The 21,561-nt window shown below is 43.4% G+C and overlaps 1 protein-coding gene across 1 annotated transcript in view; it reads left to right on the top strand.

Moving 5' to 3' along the window:
• Window positions 1-662: 662 nt before the first annotated feature.
• Window positions 663-21,561, top strand: part of slc39a6 (solute carrier family 39 member 6) — a 37,910-nt gene continuing 17,011 nt past the window's right edge. The window contains exons 1-4 of the mRNA XM_071362627.1: window positions 663-812; window positions 13,252-13,459; window positions 18,759-19,386; window positions 19,717-19,873. Of these exons, the coding sequence (XP_071218728.1) occupies window positions 13,257-13,459; window positions 18,759-19,386; window positions 19,717-19,873 (988 nt within the window). The 5' untranslated portion in view covers window positions 663-812; window positions 13,252-13,256. The remainder of the gene's footprint in view (window positions 813-13,251; window positions 13,460-18,758; window positions 19,387-19,716; window positions 19,874-21,561) is intronic.

Raw genomic sequence — 21,561 nt, forward strand, 5'->3', positions numbered from 1 at the left:
GGGCGACACTAACTAGCAAGCTAGCTAGCACGCGGGGGCGACCGATAGACAAATTCCTTCACCCCCGCCTGTCGGGCACTGCTTTCCTGTGTGTTTTGTTAATGACGATGAGGACAGGCGGGATCGAAGGATACCGTCTACCGCTAGCTAGCAAAGAGGACTCCAGTAGGTCGGGATGGTTGGGGGGGGGGGGGGGGAAGGAACCAATGGGATGCTCGAGTGGGGGTGTTCATGGAGGAACCAATGGGATGCTTGTGTGGGAGGCAGATGCCCACATGCAGGAACGCCCCAAATTATGGGCTGCAGTTGCACACAGGTTCATGTCCTGTCCTAACTGTCCAGGAGCAGAAACTACAGATCACATCCTCCTTCACTGTCAAATTTATGAACAAGCATTTCGCTACACTCGCATTAACATCTGCTAACCACGTGTATGTGACCAATAAAGTTTGATTTGACATCAAAGGCAAACGCTCAGAAGAATGATCACGTCCCTGGGAATAAGCTTCACCCATTCCAATTCGCTCAAAACCCGCCCAGAACACACTGTAATCCATTTATCAATAACTTCCTTCTTCCAGTCATGTAGACTAGAGTGCAGAATCTAGAACACAACCAGTCTCACCACACTCCATCCCGGTAGGTGGCGGTAAGACACCTAATACTGGTATGCACCCTACTGCACATTTTGGCCACCAGACGTCTCTCCTCCCGAGATAAATACTTTAGTCAGCACTATTCTGTACCACACACACTTCATTCGAAGGAAGGTTTGGAAGAAACGTGTATCCTACAAGCGCTACGGTTTCCAGGTAGGAGATTCCTTGTGCTATGTTTAGCTAGATTTTAACACATGTATCAAGCGGCGGAGTATGTCGCCCGCCTTGCGTTTTTGTTCAATGGGTTTGTTTAGTTTCCGGTCTATGCTGCTTGACGTTTTCTATGCACACGGCACCGTAGATGTTGCTAGTGCAGAGTGCATAAATTCAGCTCATGGCGCTCTCTTTTGATAGTAAACTCGGTGTATTTCGTCTCCGAGATTCCTGTGGTCGTTACAAAACACAACTGTATTGTTTTTCATTTGCGCATGATTGCCTATCATTTACACCCTGACTAGGCCCTGGCAAGGCCTGCAAGCAACCACCATATGTTCTTCCTTCGAAATGCCGCATCTGTTTAAATAAATATCTAGCTATAAGTCTGGGTACTTGCATGTTGGCCTTTTGTGATAAGTGATTTGTCGTGGTTATGCTAACACGACTCATTGTCCCCCTCGAACTAGTAGTATGGATCTGTCGACGTTCGTATTTACGTAGCTAGTTAATCTCAGACACCACTGGCCCGATTCTGATCAAACACGGGAAATGATGCGTTTTGGCATGGTTGGTGCAATCCGATTTCTTTGACGTCCCTACCCTAAACCCCTACCGAAACGATTTTAAATGTCAACTTGGAATGTGTAGGGACGTACCAAGGATCCCGGATAGCAATATTGACCATATTGCCATAAAGATACAATAGTGTGTGTGATTGTGGCCAGCAATTCGTGGCGTTCTTGCATGTTTTCATTCCTGCATCTGCAGGAACGCCCCCTGTCCAGCATGCCAGGCGCGGAAGAAGGACATTGTCTACCGGTGTCACTCCTGCCTGCTGTTTAACGGAGTCCCAGCACAGTGTCCTTTGCTTACACCTGCTGAACTCTTGCCCTCGACGTTAACAGAACCGCTGGAAAGCGGTGCCCGACAGGCGGGGGGCAAAGGACACTGTCTACCGGTGTCCTAACTAGCTATCCCGCCTGCTGTGTACTGGAATCCTAGCTAGATAGCACACAGTTTCTTTCGCTCCAGCCTGCTGAACACCTGTCCTCGCAGTCATTAACAGACCCGCAATAAAGCGGTGGCCGACAGGCAGGGGCGAAGGACACCATTGCCGCCCCCACCCCTTCTTATATAGGGTTTTTTGTTGGTTGGCGTCCAAAATTATGTTCATTACCGCCACCTAGGTCACTGGAGCGCCCCCGCCTTTTGCCTGTGTACCGGAGTCCTATCTTAAATTGACCAGTAGAAGTATAAAGAGCGGTTGCATCATTTCTGGGGGAAAACATGTTTACTGTTGCCTTGCAACAGTTGTTTTGAAATGGCAATGCATCACTTCATGCTAGTTAGCCAGCTAGCTAATTGGCTAATAGCACAGATGAAATAATAATATTTTTTAAATGGCTTGTTGTAGCTATCTAAGTGTGAACTAGCACACCTGATTCACCTTGGCGCAAGAAAGAGGATTTCAACACCCACCGTCTCAGATTATTCTGATATTGTTTCTTGTGTTAGAAACATATAGGGTTAGCATTCCTGCAACATTGTTTAGATGAAATATAATTTGATCTGTGAGAAATGTATCTAATTGATTGCATCAAATTGGCAATTTTTTTTAAATTTATAATATTCAATAAATATAGTACATAGCATCCGATTTGGACAAAACTTCTTCCTAACAATGAGTAAGACATGAGAAATTGCCAAAAGCCACCCACGGACTGGCCACACCCGCAGGGCCGGCTCCAGACATAAGCGGTCGCTTAGTGTCTCCAGTCCTTCAGTCAGTCTCAATTTACTGTTGAGTTAGAATAGTAGAATGCACAAGGTGCAATTTCGAAATTTGGTTGTGCATCAGCAGGCTTTCCTCTTGTTATGTCAGTCACTGACAGTCACTCAATTAACCATGTCCGCTACCAATTTTTAGATTGGTAAGTTAGTTTAGCTCATCTATCTAAACTTGTAATAAGCGTGGCTGAATACCAACAGGCCACGCAGGGCATGTGCTCAGTGCTGTGACCTTCAGGTGACCCCATTTTTTTATTTTATTAATCACACTCACTCAGATCTCAATAACATGGCGTAAATCTTGGCCAAATGTGTAGAATTGCAGGAAATTAACTTTAAAATGTACAATGTTATCTCTGCCGTCAAGAAGGGGGAAACTAAAATGTTTTGCCTGTGAGGTGGGGGCCTCCCCAACCAAATCTCGCCCACTCCAACAGCCAGTATACAGTATCAGTTCTCTGTTTGACAAGTAGTATAAAGCTTGGTGTATTGTTTATTCGTTCGATGTAATGTGTTCTCAGTGAATTTGGTGATGTTTTTTCACCCTGTTCCACACTTATCTTTCCCTGTAAATAAGTGTGAAAGTACCAGGTTTTGCGCACTAGATGCCGCTATTCCTGTCACACCCTTTTATCTATTTTGCTGGTGTTTATTTATGGCAATTGTCTTTGCAACTTTGGGTAGAAAACCAATAGCTTTTGCTCATGATGAAACTAAATTGTGTGGTCATCCTCACAAGTCAAGTCGGTCCTCCATGAGAGTAATTCAGTTTGTCCTTCTCTTAGACTTACAGTGCATTCGGAAAGTATTTAGACCCCTTGACTTTTTCCACGTTTTGTTACGTTACAGACTTACTCATGTAATACCCTTGAGGTACGGATACCCTGAGGAAAAAGGTTAATGGAAGATGAGACCATCGAGCCCAGCTAACGTTAGCTAGCTAGTAAGCTAGCGAGTAGGGACCATAGAATATTTGCCATCTTTAAGGCACCTAGCTAGCTAGTCAAGGCAATCTTTCATGCCTGGATTTTGCACACACTGACGTTCTCAACCCCGTTATTTGCGCACTGCTGCATGACCTCAGTTATTTTGAGTGTTGGGCAGATCTTGACATAATGCCTTATTTCCTGTTATAAGTAAGTAATTGCACCAATGCATCCCATCCAAAAGTGAGAATGTTCATCAACAGTGAAACCCTTGTAAGGTTACATGATGGAGTTTGTCTTATGACCATTTTAAGTGCATTTATAAACCCTTATTCAACCAAGCTTAATAGGCTTATAATTTGGCAAGCACGAATGACTCTCTCTCTCAATTTTAACTGTTTATTCACGTGTCTCTTTTAATTGATGGTTAAAGTGGTTGACCCATTGTCAAATGCAGCATTAAATATTTAACAATTTAAAGTAATTTTTGACGCGAAGCCAATTTTGCCACTGGGCCCAGGCATCAGACTCCAGATCTTGTGTCAATGAGGTGGTCGGTTTTCAATTGGATAACACTTATCACGTGGTTTGTGCAGGCTGAAAAATGGTGCTTTAGGACGCTATCGGAAACTTTAACATTTGTAACAAGCATGGTACCAAGCATTCGTTGTTACACCCCTGTAATTACAGACTATATTTAACACCAGTTACATGTTATTACAGTGTAACTATGAATTATTACAATACTGTACTTACATATGTACAGTGTACTCGGACACCTTGACCTTTTCCACATTTTATTACGTTACAGCCTTATTCTAACATGGATTAAATAAAACTTGACTCCTCAATCTACACACACACAACCCCATAATGACAAAGTAAAAACTGTAAAAAAAAAAAAATGATATCACATTTACATAAGTATTCAGACCCTTTACTCAGTACTTTGTTTAAGCACCTTTGGCAGAGATTACAGCCTCGAGTATTCTTGGGTATGTCGCTACAAGCTTGGCACACCTGTATTTTGGGAGTTTCTCCCACTCTTCTCTGCAGATCCTCTCAATCTCTGTCAGGTTTGATGCTGCCACCATCATGCTTCAAAGTACGAATGGTGCCAGGTTTCCTCCAGATGTGACGCTTGGCATTCAGGCCAAAGAGTTCAATCTTGGAGTCTTTAGGTGCCTTTTGGCAAACTCCAAGCGGGCTGTCAGGTGCCTTTTACTGAGGAGTGGCTTCTGTCTGGCCACTACCATAAAGCCTGATTGGTGGAATGCTTCAGCGATGGTTGGCCTTCTGGAACTCTAGAGCTCTGTCAGAGTGACCATCAGGTTCTTGGTCACCTCCCTGACCAAGGCCCTTCTCCCCCGATTGCTCAGTTTGGCCAGGTGGCCAGCTCTAGGTCAGCTCTAGACTCTAGGAGTCTTTGTGGTTCCAAACTTAGTCCATTTAATGATTTGAGGCCACTGTGTTCTTGGGGACCTTGAATGCTGCAGAAATGTTTTGATACCCTTCCCCAGATCTGTGCCTCGACACAATCCTGTCTCGGAGCTCTACGGACAATTCCTTCAACCTCATGGCTTGGTTTTTGCTCTGACATGCACTGTCAACTGTGGGACATTTTATATAGACAAGGTATTCCCAAACTGGGGTATGCGTACTCCCAGGGGTCTGCGCAATGCCCTCGGGTGTACGCCAAATAAAATGATTCACATTTAAAATAATACATTTTTCTTCACATTTTCAAACAGTACATTTATATTTTCCAACACATTTGGGTTATTTATTTATTACAATTTTATTTATTTATTTATTTCTCTCCCGGGTGGCCTCGTTTAACTGCCAAAAATAAAATGAACCATCTAGTTTTCAGCTAAATAACAACACAATGTCAAATACAGGTAGCCTAGTCAAATAAAAATAAACATCCAGTCACATTAACCGTTAATCTCTCGCATGAAACCTTCACTCTTGCGAAACATGACAATTTGAAAAATAAGCCACAGAGTTTTTAGAGCGAGAATAAAGACGACTTTTGAGCAGTAAGACATGTATAAAGGCAACAGATACTATTAATAAGAAGGGACTAGAAGAGTCTTCTATTGTGAGCTACCGAGTGGCTAGGACAGGCAAGCCACATACTATTGTGGAGGACTTAATTCTTCCTGCTGCCGCAGATATGGGTGGGACAATGCTTGGGCAAAAGGCCCCAAAAAACTATACAGACAAACCTTCATCAAACAACACTGTTTCATGACGCATCAGTGACATGGCAGGAGATGTTTTGACACAATTACTGCTTCACATGCAAGCCAGTGAATTCTATGCATTACAGGTGGATGAGTCAACAGACGTGGCGGGCTTGGCACAGCTCCTGGTATATGTCCGTTACGTTTATGGGGGGACAATTAAGGAAGACATCCTCTTCTGCAAACCAGGACATGATAGGATATTTTTAAAGCACTGGACAGCTTTGTGACATCAAATGGACTTTGGTGGTCAAGATGTGCTATCAGTACAGATACCAACACTAAAGCCATGACAGGGAGACATAGTGGAGGGGTAACGCTCTTGCAAGCAGTTGCTCCCGTCACCACTTGGGTACACTGCAGCATCCACCGAGAGGCTCTTGCTGCCGAGGGAATGCCTGACAGCTTGAAAGAGGTTTTGGACACTACAGTGAAAATGGTTAACTTTGTTAAAGCAAGGCTCTTAATCTTGTGTATTTTCTGCACTATGCAATGATATGGGCAGTGACCATGTAAGGCTTTTACAACATACAGAAAGAAGTGTGCTGGTTATCAAGGGGCAAAGTATTGACACGGTTTTTTTAATTGAGAGACTAGCTTAAACCTTTTTCTTTACTGACCATAATTTTCACTTGTCTGACTGCTTGCATGATGACGAGTTTCTCACACGACTGGCCTATCTGGGTGATGTTTTTTCTCGCCTGAATTATCTGAATATATAGGATTACAGTGACTCTCTGCAACTATATTCAACGTGCGGGACAAAATTGAGGCTATATTAAGAAGTTGGAGCTCTTCTCTGTCTGCATTAACAGGGACAACACACAGGTCTTTCCATCATTCTATGATTTTTTTTTTTGTGTGTGCAAATTAACTCGAGCTTACGGACAATGTCAAATGTGATATAGCGAAGCATCTGAGTGATTTGGCTGAGCAATTACGCAGGTACTTTCCCGAAACGTATGACACACAACTGGATTCGTTATCCCTTTCATGCTCTGCATTCAGTACACTTACCGATATCTGAACAAGAGAGCCCCATCAAAATTGCAACAAGCGGTTCTGTGAAAATGTTATTTAATCAGAAGTCACTGCCAGATTTCTGGATAGGGCTGCGCTCAGAGTATCCTGCCTTGGCAAATTGTGCTGTTAAGACACTGATGCCCTTTGCAACCACGTACGTACCTATATGAGAGTGGATTCTCGGCCCTCACTACCATGAAAACTAAATACAGGCACAGACTGTGTGAAATTATTTAATAAGACTGAGACTCTCCAATACAACCCAACATTGCAGAGTTATGTGCATCCTTTCAAGCACACCCTTCTCATTGACCTGTGGTGAGTTGTTCCCAATTTTTGATGAGCAAATAAGGTTTCATATGTAAGATGGCTAAATAAAGAGCAGCAACATTAATTATTATTTGTGCCCTGGTCCTATAAGAGCTCTTTGTCACTTCCCACGAGCCGGGTTGTGAAAAACTCACACTCGTTCTTATGTTTGTGTGGCAGACTTACAATGATGGCAAAACAACATTTTGACAATGCACTGACCCTGGTGCTAGATGGGGTACGCAGATGGAGGTTGAATGTTTGAAGGGGTACGGGCCTATAAAAAAACTATGGGAACCATTGATATAGACCAATCAATTGAATTTACCACAGGTGGACTCCAATCAAGTTGTAGAAATGTCTCAAGGATGATCAATGGAAACAGGATGCACCTGAGCTCAATTTCAAGTGTCATAGCAAAGGGTCTGAATAATATGTTTAAAAAATATATATATTTTTTTATACATTTGCAAACATTACGAAACCTGTTTTCACTTTGTCATTTTAGGGTATTGTGTGTGGGAAGATTTTTTTTATTGTTGTATTTAATCCATTTTAGAAGAAGGCTGTAATGTAACAAAATGTGGGAAAAGTCAAGGGGTCTGAATACTTTCCGAAAGCACTGTACTCTTTGTCCTGGAAACGGCCTCTGTGTGGTTTATTCCCTTCAATAAAGGTCTGGATTAGTTAGACCAATCCCAGTGAACAAGCAAACCATTAGGCGGCAGCAGTTGAAATGGTTTCAGTGTTATGGTCTTAAATGGTAAAAGTTCTAAAAACACAATGACCACGTGTACATGCGCACTGTATTCCGAATAGTAGCTCATATCCCGCTTATGGTCTTATTCGGGATAAGCTGTTTTACATCCATCTTTGATATCCCGCTCACGAGTATCCCTGTAGCCAGGAATAAACTGAATATTCCTCATATGGGTAAAATGGAATAGTAAGTGAAATATGGACACTGACTGTAGGCCTATAACATCTCACATGTATCACAATATAATATTAACTCCTGCAGAATGATGCATTTCTTGCAGTAAAATTATACAACTAATGTTAATTTTGTCTCAAACAGGAGTGGAGAAATATATTTATTTCAGCATTTCTTGAGAAAATGCGCTTGTAATGTGTGGTCTCTGACACTGTTATGCAAGTACTGAAGTTTTATCAGAAACGTGTTTCATCATTTTCTCAGCTTTTCGTTTACTTAAAACTGGTCAAACTGATAACATTTTGCACAGGACCAATCTTTCCAGTGTATTGGAGTTGCGTTTTCTCCCCGGTCCCTAAATGAAACCACTTTACCGGCGTTAACTACACTGAACAAAAATATAAACGTAACGTGTTGGTCCCATGTTTCATGAGCTGAAATAAAGGTCCCATAAATTTTCCTTTCACACAAAAAGCTTATTTCTCTCATTTTGTGCACGAATTTGTTTATATCCATGTTTGAGCATTTCTCCTTTCCCGAGATAATCCATCCACCTGAAGGTGTGGCATATCAAGAAGCTGATTAAACGGGCATAAGCTACGGACAACAAACAATTGCATTTCATTGGTGTCAATTTGAATGCACAGAAATACCGTGATGACATCTTGAGGCCCATTTCTTTTAAGATGTATATTGCCAACAGATGCATATCTGTATTTCCCAGTCACGTGAAATCCATAGAAGAGGGCCTAATGAATCTTTCAATTGACTGAATTTTCTCATATATGATCTGTAGCTCAGGAAAGTTTTTGAAATTCTTGCATGTTGCGTTTTTATATTTTTGTTCGGTATAGATTACTAATACATTCATTAATTTAAGGGTATTTTCACACTTGGTCCCCTTCAGAGTTTTTTTTGTGAACTGCATGCGGTTCACTTAATTTTGTGTGCAGTGTGAACACTCCAAAAGAGCCCAGCGACCCGAACTGAGACCATTCCCCTTTTTAGGACAATGTGAACGCAAAGCTCCCTAGGTTCGCTTGTCATTATTCCCGCACCACGCACTAGACTACTGCAACAGCGTTTCCCCTGCCATAAACCCTCACATTAGTGCCACAAAAGCGAGAAGACGCATGGGAAAAAAATGGATGCTATTTTTGGATCTTGATTAGCAATTGTCAAGGACGCACAGAATTTGCAAAATGTGATCTACAGGCTAAGAGAGCTTCACAAGCTGTTTATTGATTGTGGGGTTCAAATAGTGTGAGGACAATATATTTAGTGAAAATCACACCATAGGGTACAAAATCTATTCTAGCTCTTAAAGGGGCAGTAGCCTATCTTGGGTGTAGATTTGTTTTTAATTACAGCATTATTTATTCGGCATTTATTCTGTTACCAATTAAATGTACATGTTAATAGTATCTTCTGATTACCATTTATGTATCATATTTTAACTAAATTAAATCTATTAGCTTCCAAGATGTAAATAGTTATCTAGCTGTCTGATAACACATTTTGAATGGCTTGTCCTGCACTTTGTAAAAACCCAGCGTGCATGTCGGGAAAAAAGATCTTGGCCCCTTTCTAAACATAGCATTGTGTATGCGAAGAGGACTCGGTCCACAAAATAGGTGAGGTGAACTGGCAAAAACAAAAACAGTTGAATCCTCATTCAAAGGCAAGGGCAGTGTGAATACAAAGAGAACAGAGTTGTTTAGCTTTTTTTTAAACCTGAGTACTTAAAAAAAAAGACTGATATCAGTTATTTTAAAGAGCACTATATATGAAAACACCCTAAGACATTATTCTGGTGAGTCCTACTTTATTTAGTCTTCTGGGGCAACAAGTTATGACAAAAGAGAAGCTGCATCTATCCAACTATACTTGACAAACAAATGGCCTACCAAATGTCGGAAATTATTATGCAGGAACTTGGCTAAATTAGGGGTGAAAGTAGACAGTAGGCTATACTGTCCAGTGCGGAGTATCAGCAAAATAAATAATGGAATTATGCTGGATCGAACTGCGGTAGCCTACTTTTTGAATGGATTTGTTTGACAATCAGATTAAAACATCACACACCACCCATGATATGCGAAACTGAGCCCGCCGAGAATGACAAAAACAACAGTAAACTGGATAAGATGTTTACATGCCACAGTATCTCGTCTAATATAAGCATATCCCAGGTATCTTATCCGGGATACCAGCTTTTTGGGGTTATTTTAAACAGGATCTGTTTATATAAGTCAACTCAAACAGAATACTCCGAATAATAACAGGATATTGGTGCGAATGTAAATGTGGTCAGGAGTATTCAACTTTTAACCTACGAGGTCCAGAGCCTGCTGGTTTTCTGTGCTACCTGATTAATTAATTGCACACACCTGGTGTCCCAGGTCTTAATCAGTCCCTGATTAGAGGGGGAAAACTGAAGAAGAAAAAGAAGCAGTGGAACTGGCTTTGAGGTCCAGAGTTTATTTTATTATTATAATATTTTTTTAATGTAATCTTTAACTAGGCCAGTCTGTTATGAACAAATTCTTATTTACAATGACGGCCTACCGGGGAACACTGGGTTAACTGCCTTGTTCAGGGGCAGAATGACAAATTTTTACCTTGTCAGCTCAGGGATTGGATTCAGCAACCTTTCGGTTACTGGCCCAACGCACTAACCACTAGGCTACCTGCTGCCCCAATGGTCTGAGGGGTGTAGTGTATAGAAGGACACATTGAATTGCTTTCGAGGAGGACTGGGTTGACTTGTGAGGATGACCATACAATGTATTTTCATCATGAGCAAACGCTATTGGTTTTCTACTATTCTACTAAAGCTATTGGTTTCTATTAGTTGTCAACCAATGTAATTTGCCAGGTCATTGTTTCCAAATTCGCTGTAGAAAATAGATTTACTGGAGTGGTATAGCCTAGCGGAGTGGACACACAACACATCCAACTGCTGATTGGGGTTTTCAATCCTATAGATTTTATTTAGATTGTTCAGGTTCACCATTAGAAATATAGTTTTGCTTTAAGCAGTCCTTTTGTATTTCTCATTTTTAGGGTCATTTCTTAAGGGACAGCAATCATCTTTGTGAACTGCGTATTGTCGCATTGGTCGGGGAGCTACATACGTTTCCAAACGGTCTAAACCATTTGCTTTGGAGATGGGGTGTAAAATACAAAGCTGCATTATATTAATTGGCTCAGTAAATGCCATGCTAATTTCTAAAGATAAGTATTAGCTTAACTTTTTTCTATCTGCAAAAATGCATAGTTAATCAGTGGGTGATTGGGATTTCAGATAAAAAGTCGGGACAAAAAGCATAAATTGCCCCCACCCCTAATCCGATAGTGGGGTGGTAAATGCTCAGTTTGCTCTATGGCTCAGCTCAGGTGCCGACACACACATTGATACTCACTCATTCACTTAACACACACACACTAAGATTTATTGTGTGGGCTGTTGAATACAAAGTCTCGATAGTCTTCTTTATCATATCCTTTTCACACTACTAAGCCGAACTGAACACGGCCAAATCAAGCTGTTTTGAGATGGCCGGCAAGCCTGGTTATGCATCCACCATAGTTTCTCTAACCCTGCTGAAAAGGAAATAAACTCAGCAAAAAAATAAACCTCACTTTTTCAGGGCCCTGTCTTTCAAAGATAATTAGTATAAATTCAAATAACTTCACAGATCTTCACTGTAAAGGATTTTAAACACTGTTTTCCATGCTTGTTCTATGAACCGTAAACAATTAATGAACACGCACCCGTGGAACAGTCATAAAGACAATAACAGTTTACAGACGGTAGGAAATTAAGGTCACAGTTATGAAAACTTAGGACACCAAAGAGGACTTTCTACTGACCTCTGGAAAAACACCAAAAGAAAGCTGCCCAGGGTCCCTGCTCATCTGCGTGAACGTGCCTTAGTTATGCTGCAAGGAGGCATGAGGACTGCAGATGTGGCCAGGGCAATAAATTACAATGTCCGTACTGTGAGGCGCCTAAGACAGCGCTACAGGGAGACAGGACGGACAGCTGATCGTCCTCGCAGTGGCAGACCACTGTAACAACACATCGGTACATCTGAACATCACACTTTGCTGGACAGGTACAGGATGGCAACAACTACTGCCCGAGTTACACCAGGAACGCACAATCCCGCCATCAGTGCTCAGACTGTCCTCAATAGGCTGAGAGAGGCTGGACTGAGGGCTTGTAGGCCTGTTGTAAGGCAGGTCCTCACCAGACATCACCGGCAACAATGTCGCCTATGGGCACAACTCCACCGTCACTGGACCAGACAGGACTGGCAAAAAGTGCTCTTCACTAAAAAGTCGCGGTTTTGTCTCACCAGGGGTGATGGTCGGATCCACATTTCTTGTCGAAGGAATGAGCGTTACGCCAAGGCCTGTACTCTGGAGCGGGACCGATTTGGAGGTGGAGGGTCCATCATGGTCTGGGGCGGTGTCACAGCATCATCGGACTGAGCTTGTTGTATTTGCAGGCAATCTCAACGCCGTGCGTTACAGGGAAGACCTCCTCCTTCCTCATGTGGCACCCTTCCTGCAGGCTCATCCTGACATGACCCTCCAGCATGACAATGCCACCAGCCATACTGCTCGTTCTGTGCGTGATTTCCTGCAAGACAGGAATGTCAGTATTCTGCCATGGCCAGCGATGAGCCCGGATCTCAATCTCATTGAGCACGTCTGGGACCTGTTGGATCGGAGGGCTTGGGCCATTCCCCCACAGAATTGTCCGGGAACTTGCAGGTGCTTTGGTGGAAGAGTGGGGTAACCTCTCACAGCAAGAACTGGCAAATCTGGTGCAATCCATGAGGAGGAGATGCACTGCAGTACTTATTGCAGCTGGTGGCCACACCAGATACTGACTGTTACTTTTAAGACCCCCCCTTTGTTCAGGGACACATTATTCCATTTCTGTTAGTCACATGTCTGTGGAACCTGTTGTTGAATCTTATGTTCATACAAATATTTACACATGTTTAAGTTTGCTGAAAATAAACACAGTTGACAGTGAGAGGACGTTTCTTTTTTTGCTGAGTTTATTTGCGCCTGCATAATTTGGGTCAGCACGACAGTGTGAACATGGTATCGGTCATAGCTACCGAAATGCAAGCTGTTATTTGAGCAATCAACTGACCTATGACCATGTTGTTCACTTTTCCTTGTAGAGGGAATGGCAATGAGGAGGTGGGCAGCAGCTGCCTTGGCAGTGCTGGGTCTTGCTATGTGTTGGCCCTGCTCTACTGGAGACACTGGTCCAGAGTGCACTCGTGTCAACGGGGAAACTGGTAAAAGTGCCAGTGAGTTTCTGTCCACTATCGACACCCAGATGGCAGAACAGACCCAGCGGCAGCACCTGGAAGCTCTCTTCGACAGGTAAATCCTTCAAGTGGAGCTCCAGTCTCCTTTTCACCTCATTTAACACCTGACTTAACTTAAGGCACATCTCAATAGGTAGTCCAGGTAAGTCATGACATCAAATACAATTTTTATTTGTCACATGTTTAGTCTACAGCGGTTGTTTACGAAAAGTGAAATGCTTACTTACTGGCCCTTCCCAACAATGCAGAGAGAGAAAATATGAAAGTAATAAATACACAATCTGTAATGATTACTTGACTATATACACAGGGTACCTGCAGAGTCGCTGTGCAGTGGTACGACGTAATTGAGGTAGATATGTACATATAACTAGTAATAAAGTGACTAGGCAACAAGATACACTACCGTTTATAATCTATGTGATGAGTCAAAGTTGGTGCAAAACGGGTCAATGCAGATAGTGTTATCCAAATAGCTACCTGGACTATTTAGCAGTCTTAATGGCTTGGGGGTAGAAGCCGTTAAGGATCCTGTTGGTTCCAGACTTGGTGCATCGGTATCGCTTGCCGTGCGGTAGCAGAGAGAACAGTCTATGACTTGGGTGGCTGGAGTAATTTTTTAGATCCTTCCTCTGACACTGCCTGTTATAGAGGTCCTGGATGGCAGGGAGCTCAAACTCAGTGATGTACTGGGCTGTACACACTACCTTCTGTTGCGCCTTGAGGTAGGATGCGAAGCAGTTGCCATACCAAGAGGTGATTCAGCCAGTCAAGATACTGTCAATGGTGCAGCTGTAGAATTACTTTGAGGATTTGTGGGCCCATGCCAAAACTTGTCAGTGTCCTGAAGGGGAAGAGGCATTCTCGTGCCCTCTTCACGACTGTGTTTGTGTGTGTGGACTATGATAGATCCTTAGTGATGTGGATACAGAGGAACTTGAAGCTCTTGACCCGTCGTGCTCGGCCCTCCGTTTCCTGTAGTCCACAATCAGCTCCTTTGTCTTGCTGACGTTGAGGTAGAGGTTGTCGTCCTGGTACTACACTGACAGGTCTCTGACGACCTCGCTATAGGCGGTCTCATCGTCTTTGGTTTCCAGGCCTACCACCGTCGGGTCATCAGCAAACTTAATGACTGTGTTGGAGTCGTGCCTAGCGACGCAGTCGTGGGTGAACAGGGAGTACAGGAGGGGACTAAGCACCCAACCCACCAACCATGTTGAGTGGTCAGCGGGGCAGATGTGTTGTTGCCTACCTTCACTGCCTGGAGGTCGCCCGTCAGGAAGTCCAGGATCCAGTTGCAAAGGGAGGTGTTCAGTCTAGAGGTCTTCCAAAATGGACCTGGGGCTTTCCCACCCGAACCCGGTATGCACAATTTTATATATATATATATATATACAGTGGGGAGAACAAGTATTTGATACACTGCCGATTTTGCAGGTTTTCCTACTTACAAAGCATGTAGAGGTCTGTAATTTTTATCATAGGTACACTTCAACTGTGAGAGACGGAATCTAAAACAAAAATCCAGAAAATCACATTGTATGATTTTTAAGTAATTAATTTGCATTTTATTGCATGACATAAGTATTTGATCACCTACCAACCAGTAAGAATTCCGGCTCTCACAGACCTGTTAGTTTTTCTTTAAGAAGCCCTCCTGTTCTCCACTCATTACCTGTATTAACTGCACCTGTTTGAACTCGTTACCTGTATAAAAGACACCTGTCCACACACTCAATCAAACAGACTCCAACCTCTCCACAATGGCCAAGACCAGAGAGCTGTGTAAGGACATCAAGGATAAAATTGTAGACCTGCACAAGGCTGGGATGGGCTACAGGACAATAGGCAAGCAGCTTGGTGAGAAGGCAACAACTGTTGGCGCAATTATTAGAAAATAGAAGAAGTTCAAGATGATGGTCAATCATCCTCGGTCTGGGGCTCCATGCAAGATCTCACCTCGTGGGGCATCAATGATCATGAGGAAGGTGAGGGATCAGCCCAGAACTACACGGCAGGACCTGGTCAATGACCTGAAGAGAGCTGGGACCACAGTCTCAAAGAAAACCATTAGTAACACACTACGCCGTCATGGATTAAAATCCTGCAGCGCACACAAGGTCCCCCTGCTCAAGCAGGCGCATGTCCAGGCCCGTCTGAAGTTTGCCAATGACCATCTGGATGATCCAGAGGAGGAATGGGAGAAGGTCATGTGGTCTGATGATTCAAAAATAGAGCTTTTTGGTCTAAACTCCACTCGCCGTGTTTGGAGGAAGAAGAAGGATGAGTACAACCCCAAGAACACCATCCCAACCGTGAAGCATGGAGGTGGAAACATCATTCTTTGGGGATGCTTTTCTGCAAAGGGGACAGGACGACTGCACCGTATTGAGGGGAGGATGGATGGGGCCATGTATTGCGAGATCTTAGCCAACAACCTCCTTCCCTCAGTAAGAGCATTGATGATGGGTCGTGGCTGGGTCTTCCAGCATGACAACGACCCGAAACACACAGCCAGGGCAACTAAGGAGTGGCTCCGTAAGAAGTATCTCAAGGTCCTGGAGTGGCCTAGCCAGTCTCCAGACCTGAACCCAATAAAAAATCTTTGGAGGGAGCTGAAAGTCCGTATTGCCCAGCGACAGCCCCGAAACCTGAAGGATCTGGAGAAGGTCTGTATGGAGGAGTGGGCCAAAATCCCTGCTGCAGTGTGTGCAAACCTGGTCAAGAACTACAGGAAACGTATGATCTCTGTAATTGCAAACAAAGGATTCAGTACCAAATATTAAGTTCTGCTTTTCTGATGTATCAAATACTTATGTCTTGCAATAAAATGCTAATTAATTACTTAAAAATCATACAATGTGATTTTCGGGATTTTTGTTTTAGATTCCGTCTCTCACAGTTGAAGTGTACCTATGATAAAAATTACAGACCTCTACATGCTTTGTAAGTAGGAAAACCTGCAAAATCGGCAGTGTATCAAATACTTGTTCTCCCCACTGTATATATATATATATATATATATATATATATATATATATATATATATATATATATATATATATATGACTCGTTCCGAATGTGCCCGAGGATAACTATACCCGTTCTGTATAGACCTGGTTAGATCCAGACCCGGTCCAATCCAGATGAGGGAAGCAGCAGAAAATATACAGTATATTTTTAAGCTACTTCATTAAACGGAGCTGATACAGAATGAGAGGAGGGAGAGGGGCCGTATTGTGACGCAGAGATGAGGGAGGGAGGGTGAGAAGAGAGACTTCAACCAACCAAGCCGACTTGCGCTATAGCCATGGCAGCTATTAGTCTACTATGTTATTTATCATAAAATATGACTACGTAGTACCTGTCTTGATGGCATTAAACTAGGAGAAGCTAGTTAATGTTAGCTAGCTAGGCTAGGCTTCAGTGCATGCACTTTCTTATCCTACAGTTACAAATAACCACCACTCCATTCAGAATGTTAAGGAGCAAGAAGTCTACCTGTTGGCTCTTGGTCCTTGTAGCCTATCCTTCTCCTTTTAATTATGTCATTTTACTTCCATCTTCCATTGATTAGGCCTATCTATCTCCTAACTTTTGCCACACACGGAGGCTCTATGACTGTAGCCTGTTGCCGCTTTGATGACTTGATTTGCCAGCAACAACAACAAGGTACATGCGCCACGCTTTACTCTTGTGGAAAGCAAGAGCAGCAGCATACATTGTGCAATTTCTCTCTCTACTGCAGCAGTCGCGTTCGGATCTGTACGGGCCCTTCCGGACAACCCAGTTAAAATTACACATTCCCAAAACCTGTTTTAATCAGATCTGACCCAGAACTGTGACATTATTTAGAATTCTGGATCCGGCTCGAATTTCAGATATTTGGATACGGGTGGATTTGAGAAGACCTGTAGTTCAGTTTAGCTCGTCTGGTTGGCTTGCGTCGCTGGGCAGCTCACGGCTGGGGCTCCCTTTGTAATCCGTGATAGTTTGCGAGCCCTGTCACATCCGACGAGCGTCAGAGCCGGCGAAGTAGGATTCGATCTTAGTCCTGTATCGACGCTGTGCCTGTTTGATGGTTCGTCGGATTAGTGTCCCGCTCCTTGAAAGTGGCAGCTCTAGCCTTTAAGTCAGTGTGCATGTTGCCTGTAATCCATGGCTTCTGGTTGGGATATGTACGTACGGTCACTGTGGGGATGACGTCATCAATGCTCTTAATGAAGCCGGTGATTGATGTGGTAAACTGCTCAATGCCATTGTGTGGAGTAAAGGTGATCGAGAGTTTTGTCTCCTATAGTTGCACAGGTGACATGCTGGTAGAAATTGGGTCAAACAGGTTTCAGTTTAAAATCACCGGCCACTATGAGCGCCGGCTCTGGATGAGCATTTTCTTGTTTGCTTATGGCCCGATACAGCTCGTTGAGTGCAGTCTTTAGTGCCAGCATCGGTTTGTGGCGGTAATAGGCAGCTATGAAAAAATATAGAAAAATATCTTGGTGAACGTAATGGTCTACGGCTTATCATGAGGTATTCTAACTCAGGCTAGCAGAACCTTGAGTCTTCCTTTAATATTAGAGATCGCGCACCAGCTGTTGCTAACAGACACACCCCTCCACGCTAACCTTACCCGACGCTGCTGTATGGTCTTGATGATGCAAAGAAAAACCAGCTACTTGTCCTTTTTCAGCTACAACTCTTAGAAACATAGGATGTTACAATTCTTCAGGTTCTGTTGATAGGATAGTCTCGAACAGAGGTCATTCAGTTTGTTCTCAAGGGATTGTATGTTCGCCAATAGAACTGAGGGTAGAGGCGCATTATTTATTAGCTGACGTGGTTTTGGCCTCTCTTACACCGTCTTTTCCGAGTCTCTGGGATTAGGGCCTGAGCAGAATGTCCCGCGTTGCTGACTCATTGTTAGTGATCACTGTTCTGATGTCCAGAAGCAGTTTGGGTCATAGGAAACAATGGCGAAAACATTATGTCCAAAAAAAGTTACGATCAGCAACACAAGCCCGTAAAACAGCAGCTATCCATCGCAGTGCCATTCTTTAGCTAGACATGGGCTTTTCTTCTACTGTTCCTTTAGGCAAGGGGGAGGTTGGCGAGATCATGGATTTCCACCAGATCGACTCCTTGAATGCCGTACTCCTTGAAGTTTGCAGTTGTAAAAAAATAAAAAAAACTTTTGCTCAAAACATTTTTCTGGTCTATATGCACACCTTGAGTGTGTTCAATAGGGTATAATATAGCAATTTTTTTATTCACATTCTGAATGTGTGAACCTTTGTACAAAGGTGATGAGAATCAGCTGCATAACGCCTAAATATACATTATTTGAAATTGTACAGGTACGGGGAGAATGGCACCATTTCGCTGGCAGGCCTGAAGCGGCTGTTGGAAAACGTGGGACTCGACCGAATACGAAAGGTCATGGTGCAACACCATGAGCAACCCGAGGACGACGGAGCGGAGGGGCATCGGCATGGACACCACAACCACCACCGTAACCACCAACACGAGGACGAGCACAATGGCACACACCGTCAAAAGCACTCCCACCGCCCCCCCATTGAGCCCAAAAAGGTTCCCGAGACCCCCAAGGTGCCCAAAGTAGATGACCCTGTCCTGGGGAAGAAAGTGGAGAATTCGGATGCCCACCATAACCTCTATGTGAAGAAAACCACCGCGGCGCAGGAGATTAGCACCACCACTGAGGCAGTGCGCAGTCGGCGGGAAGCACCCACTGCTAGTCTGACCACTGTCATACTGGTCAGCAACTCTCTGGGGGCTGAGAACCAAACGCAGCCACCCATGGTCAGGCCGGAGGGCTCGGATAACCAGCACTTATACGACCATGACCACGATAATGACCATAATGATCACAACCATGATCATGAACACAGTCATGATGACCACAGCCATGGTCAGGACAGCCTCCACAACCAGAGCCAAGATCACATACAGGAGAAAGCAGAGGTATGATTTGGGCAGCAATGTGGCGTTCGGGGGTGTTTGATATTCAAACCACGCAAACATTCTCATACTCATAATTCCGATTGCACATACCACTCCGATATTTAGGTATCTGATGTGCTTGAACTCAATTCTGTCTCCCAGTTATTTCATTGTCCCATATTCAGAACTTTTTTCTGCTCGGGTTCTCTCTCTCTCATATCTTTGTCAAGACAAATCATCAAGCGGTCATACTGTATCTGCTTGCATCGTATTTATTTTGTGTATTTATTTTGTGTATTTGGTCACATGCAATTTTTGGGTCTTAATTTGCATCGTCGTTGTGTGTTTTAGTGTTTGAATGCCTCCAGTATCCTGTCGTCCCACGGGATGGCCGAAGGGGCCCTGTCTCTCAGTGACTTCGGCTACCTGTGCCCTGCCCTTCTCAACCAGATCGATGCCAAGTCCTGCATACTGCACGGCAACCAACCACCCCAGCATGTCAACAAAGGTATGATTATGGCTCTTTCGCAATTGTCGGGGGGGGGAAATCGGACTTCTTCTCTTCATGTCATTGAACTGACCAGGGCCCGGTTTCCCAAAAGCATCTCAAGGCTAAGTTCATGGTTAGAATCTTCATAGGGAGCATCGTTACATATCCAGGCTGTTTACCACAAATCAAATCAAAATCAAATCAAATTTATTAGTCACATACACATGGTTAGCAGATGTTAATGCGAGTGTAGCGAAATGCTTGTGCTTCTAGTTCCGACAATGCAGTAATAACAACAAGTAATCTAACCTAACAATTCCGCAACTACTACCTTATACACGCAAGTGTAAAGGGATAAAGAATATGTACATAAAGATATATGAATGAGTGATGGTACAGACGGCATAGGCAAGGTGCAGTAGATGGTATAGAGTACGGTATATACCTATGAGATGAGTACTGTAGGGTATGTAAACATAAAGTGGCATAGTTTAAAGTGGCTAGTGGTCCATGTATTACATAAGATGGCACAACCGTCGTTATTAATGTTGCACTTGAAAACGCTTGTAATCTTAGCGCCCAGCTCAGACCACTCATCGAACAGCTAAGTGCGTCTTTAGATGCTTTTTTTTTTACCCCCCCCCTCCCCCCCCCCCGCCTTACTTAATCCACAAGAGCTCCGCTAAACAAAATCACATAGTTGATCCGTCTCTGTGACCACCAACATTTTTTGTATATGAAGTTGACAATGTCTTTGCAATTGATACAGATAAGTGATGTATAAAACGATGCTTCAAATGGAAACAGAGATGACTGCATTAACATCTAAACAGTAGGCTATAGGTGTTTTCAAATCGAGTTCTATTTTGCTAGACGTAGGCTACTGTCTAATTTCTTTCAATATATTTCATGACGTGTGGCCTAACGTGCGCAATGATGTGCCAAATCTGTGTTTTTGTTTAGTTCATTTTTATTGGGTAAGCATTAGAATAAGCCGCCTCAATATTTGCAGCCGTAGGTGGTAATATCTCTGTTGAAGCTGATCCGTCGTCAGTATTGTGAAATAATTATATTCTTAAGGAACTATTTGAATGGAGAAAGCTGATACGAGAGCAGCGCTCCCTTTCGATCCCATCGGTATCGACGCACGACGCACTTAGTGGCCGTTCTCTCTGTGTGATGCTTTGGGGAAACGCATGTTACATCTTCCGCTGTTGTAGGAAAGATGCGTGGTTAAAACACTTGTAAGCCTAAGTGCCATCGCTATTGGGGAACCGGGTCCAGGTAAAAGCCAGCTATGCGCTGTATTGATTTCACCTGTCAGGTCTTTTCCAATCAGTGCTGTTGAAGGGGAGGAGACGAGCAGAGGATGAATTTCGAAACAATCTCGACAGAGCCGGTATCCCCTCTTACAGAAAGTGTAGTCATCTTACACTGTCTAGCCAGAAAGTGATAACAAAAATGGGATACACTTGCTAATCTAGCGGGAGTCTCGGGTAGGTGCTTTGGAATATATAACATGATACCCGTGCTCGCATAATGCAATAATTGTTTGAAGTGCCAATGTTTCAGTCAACCAATCTTTGTCAGAACAAAAGGGGAACTGTGTGAGCTAGCAGTGTGCAGGAATCTCTTCTTTTTTACAGTATCCCCGGTTTATGTAATGTAACGATAGCTGCTTTGATTGAATTCCATGGCAAGTCAGT

This window comes from Salvelinus alpinus, chromosome 23 (assembly GCF_045679555.1).
Source record: "Salvelinus alpinus chromosome 23, SLU_Salpinus.1, whole genome shotgun sequence".
Classification (NCBI taxonomy): Eukaryota; Metazoa; Chordata; class Actinopteri; order Salmoniformes; family Salmonidae; genus Salvelinus; species Salvelinus alpinus.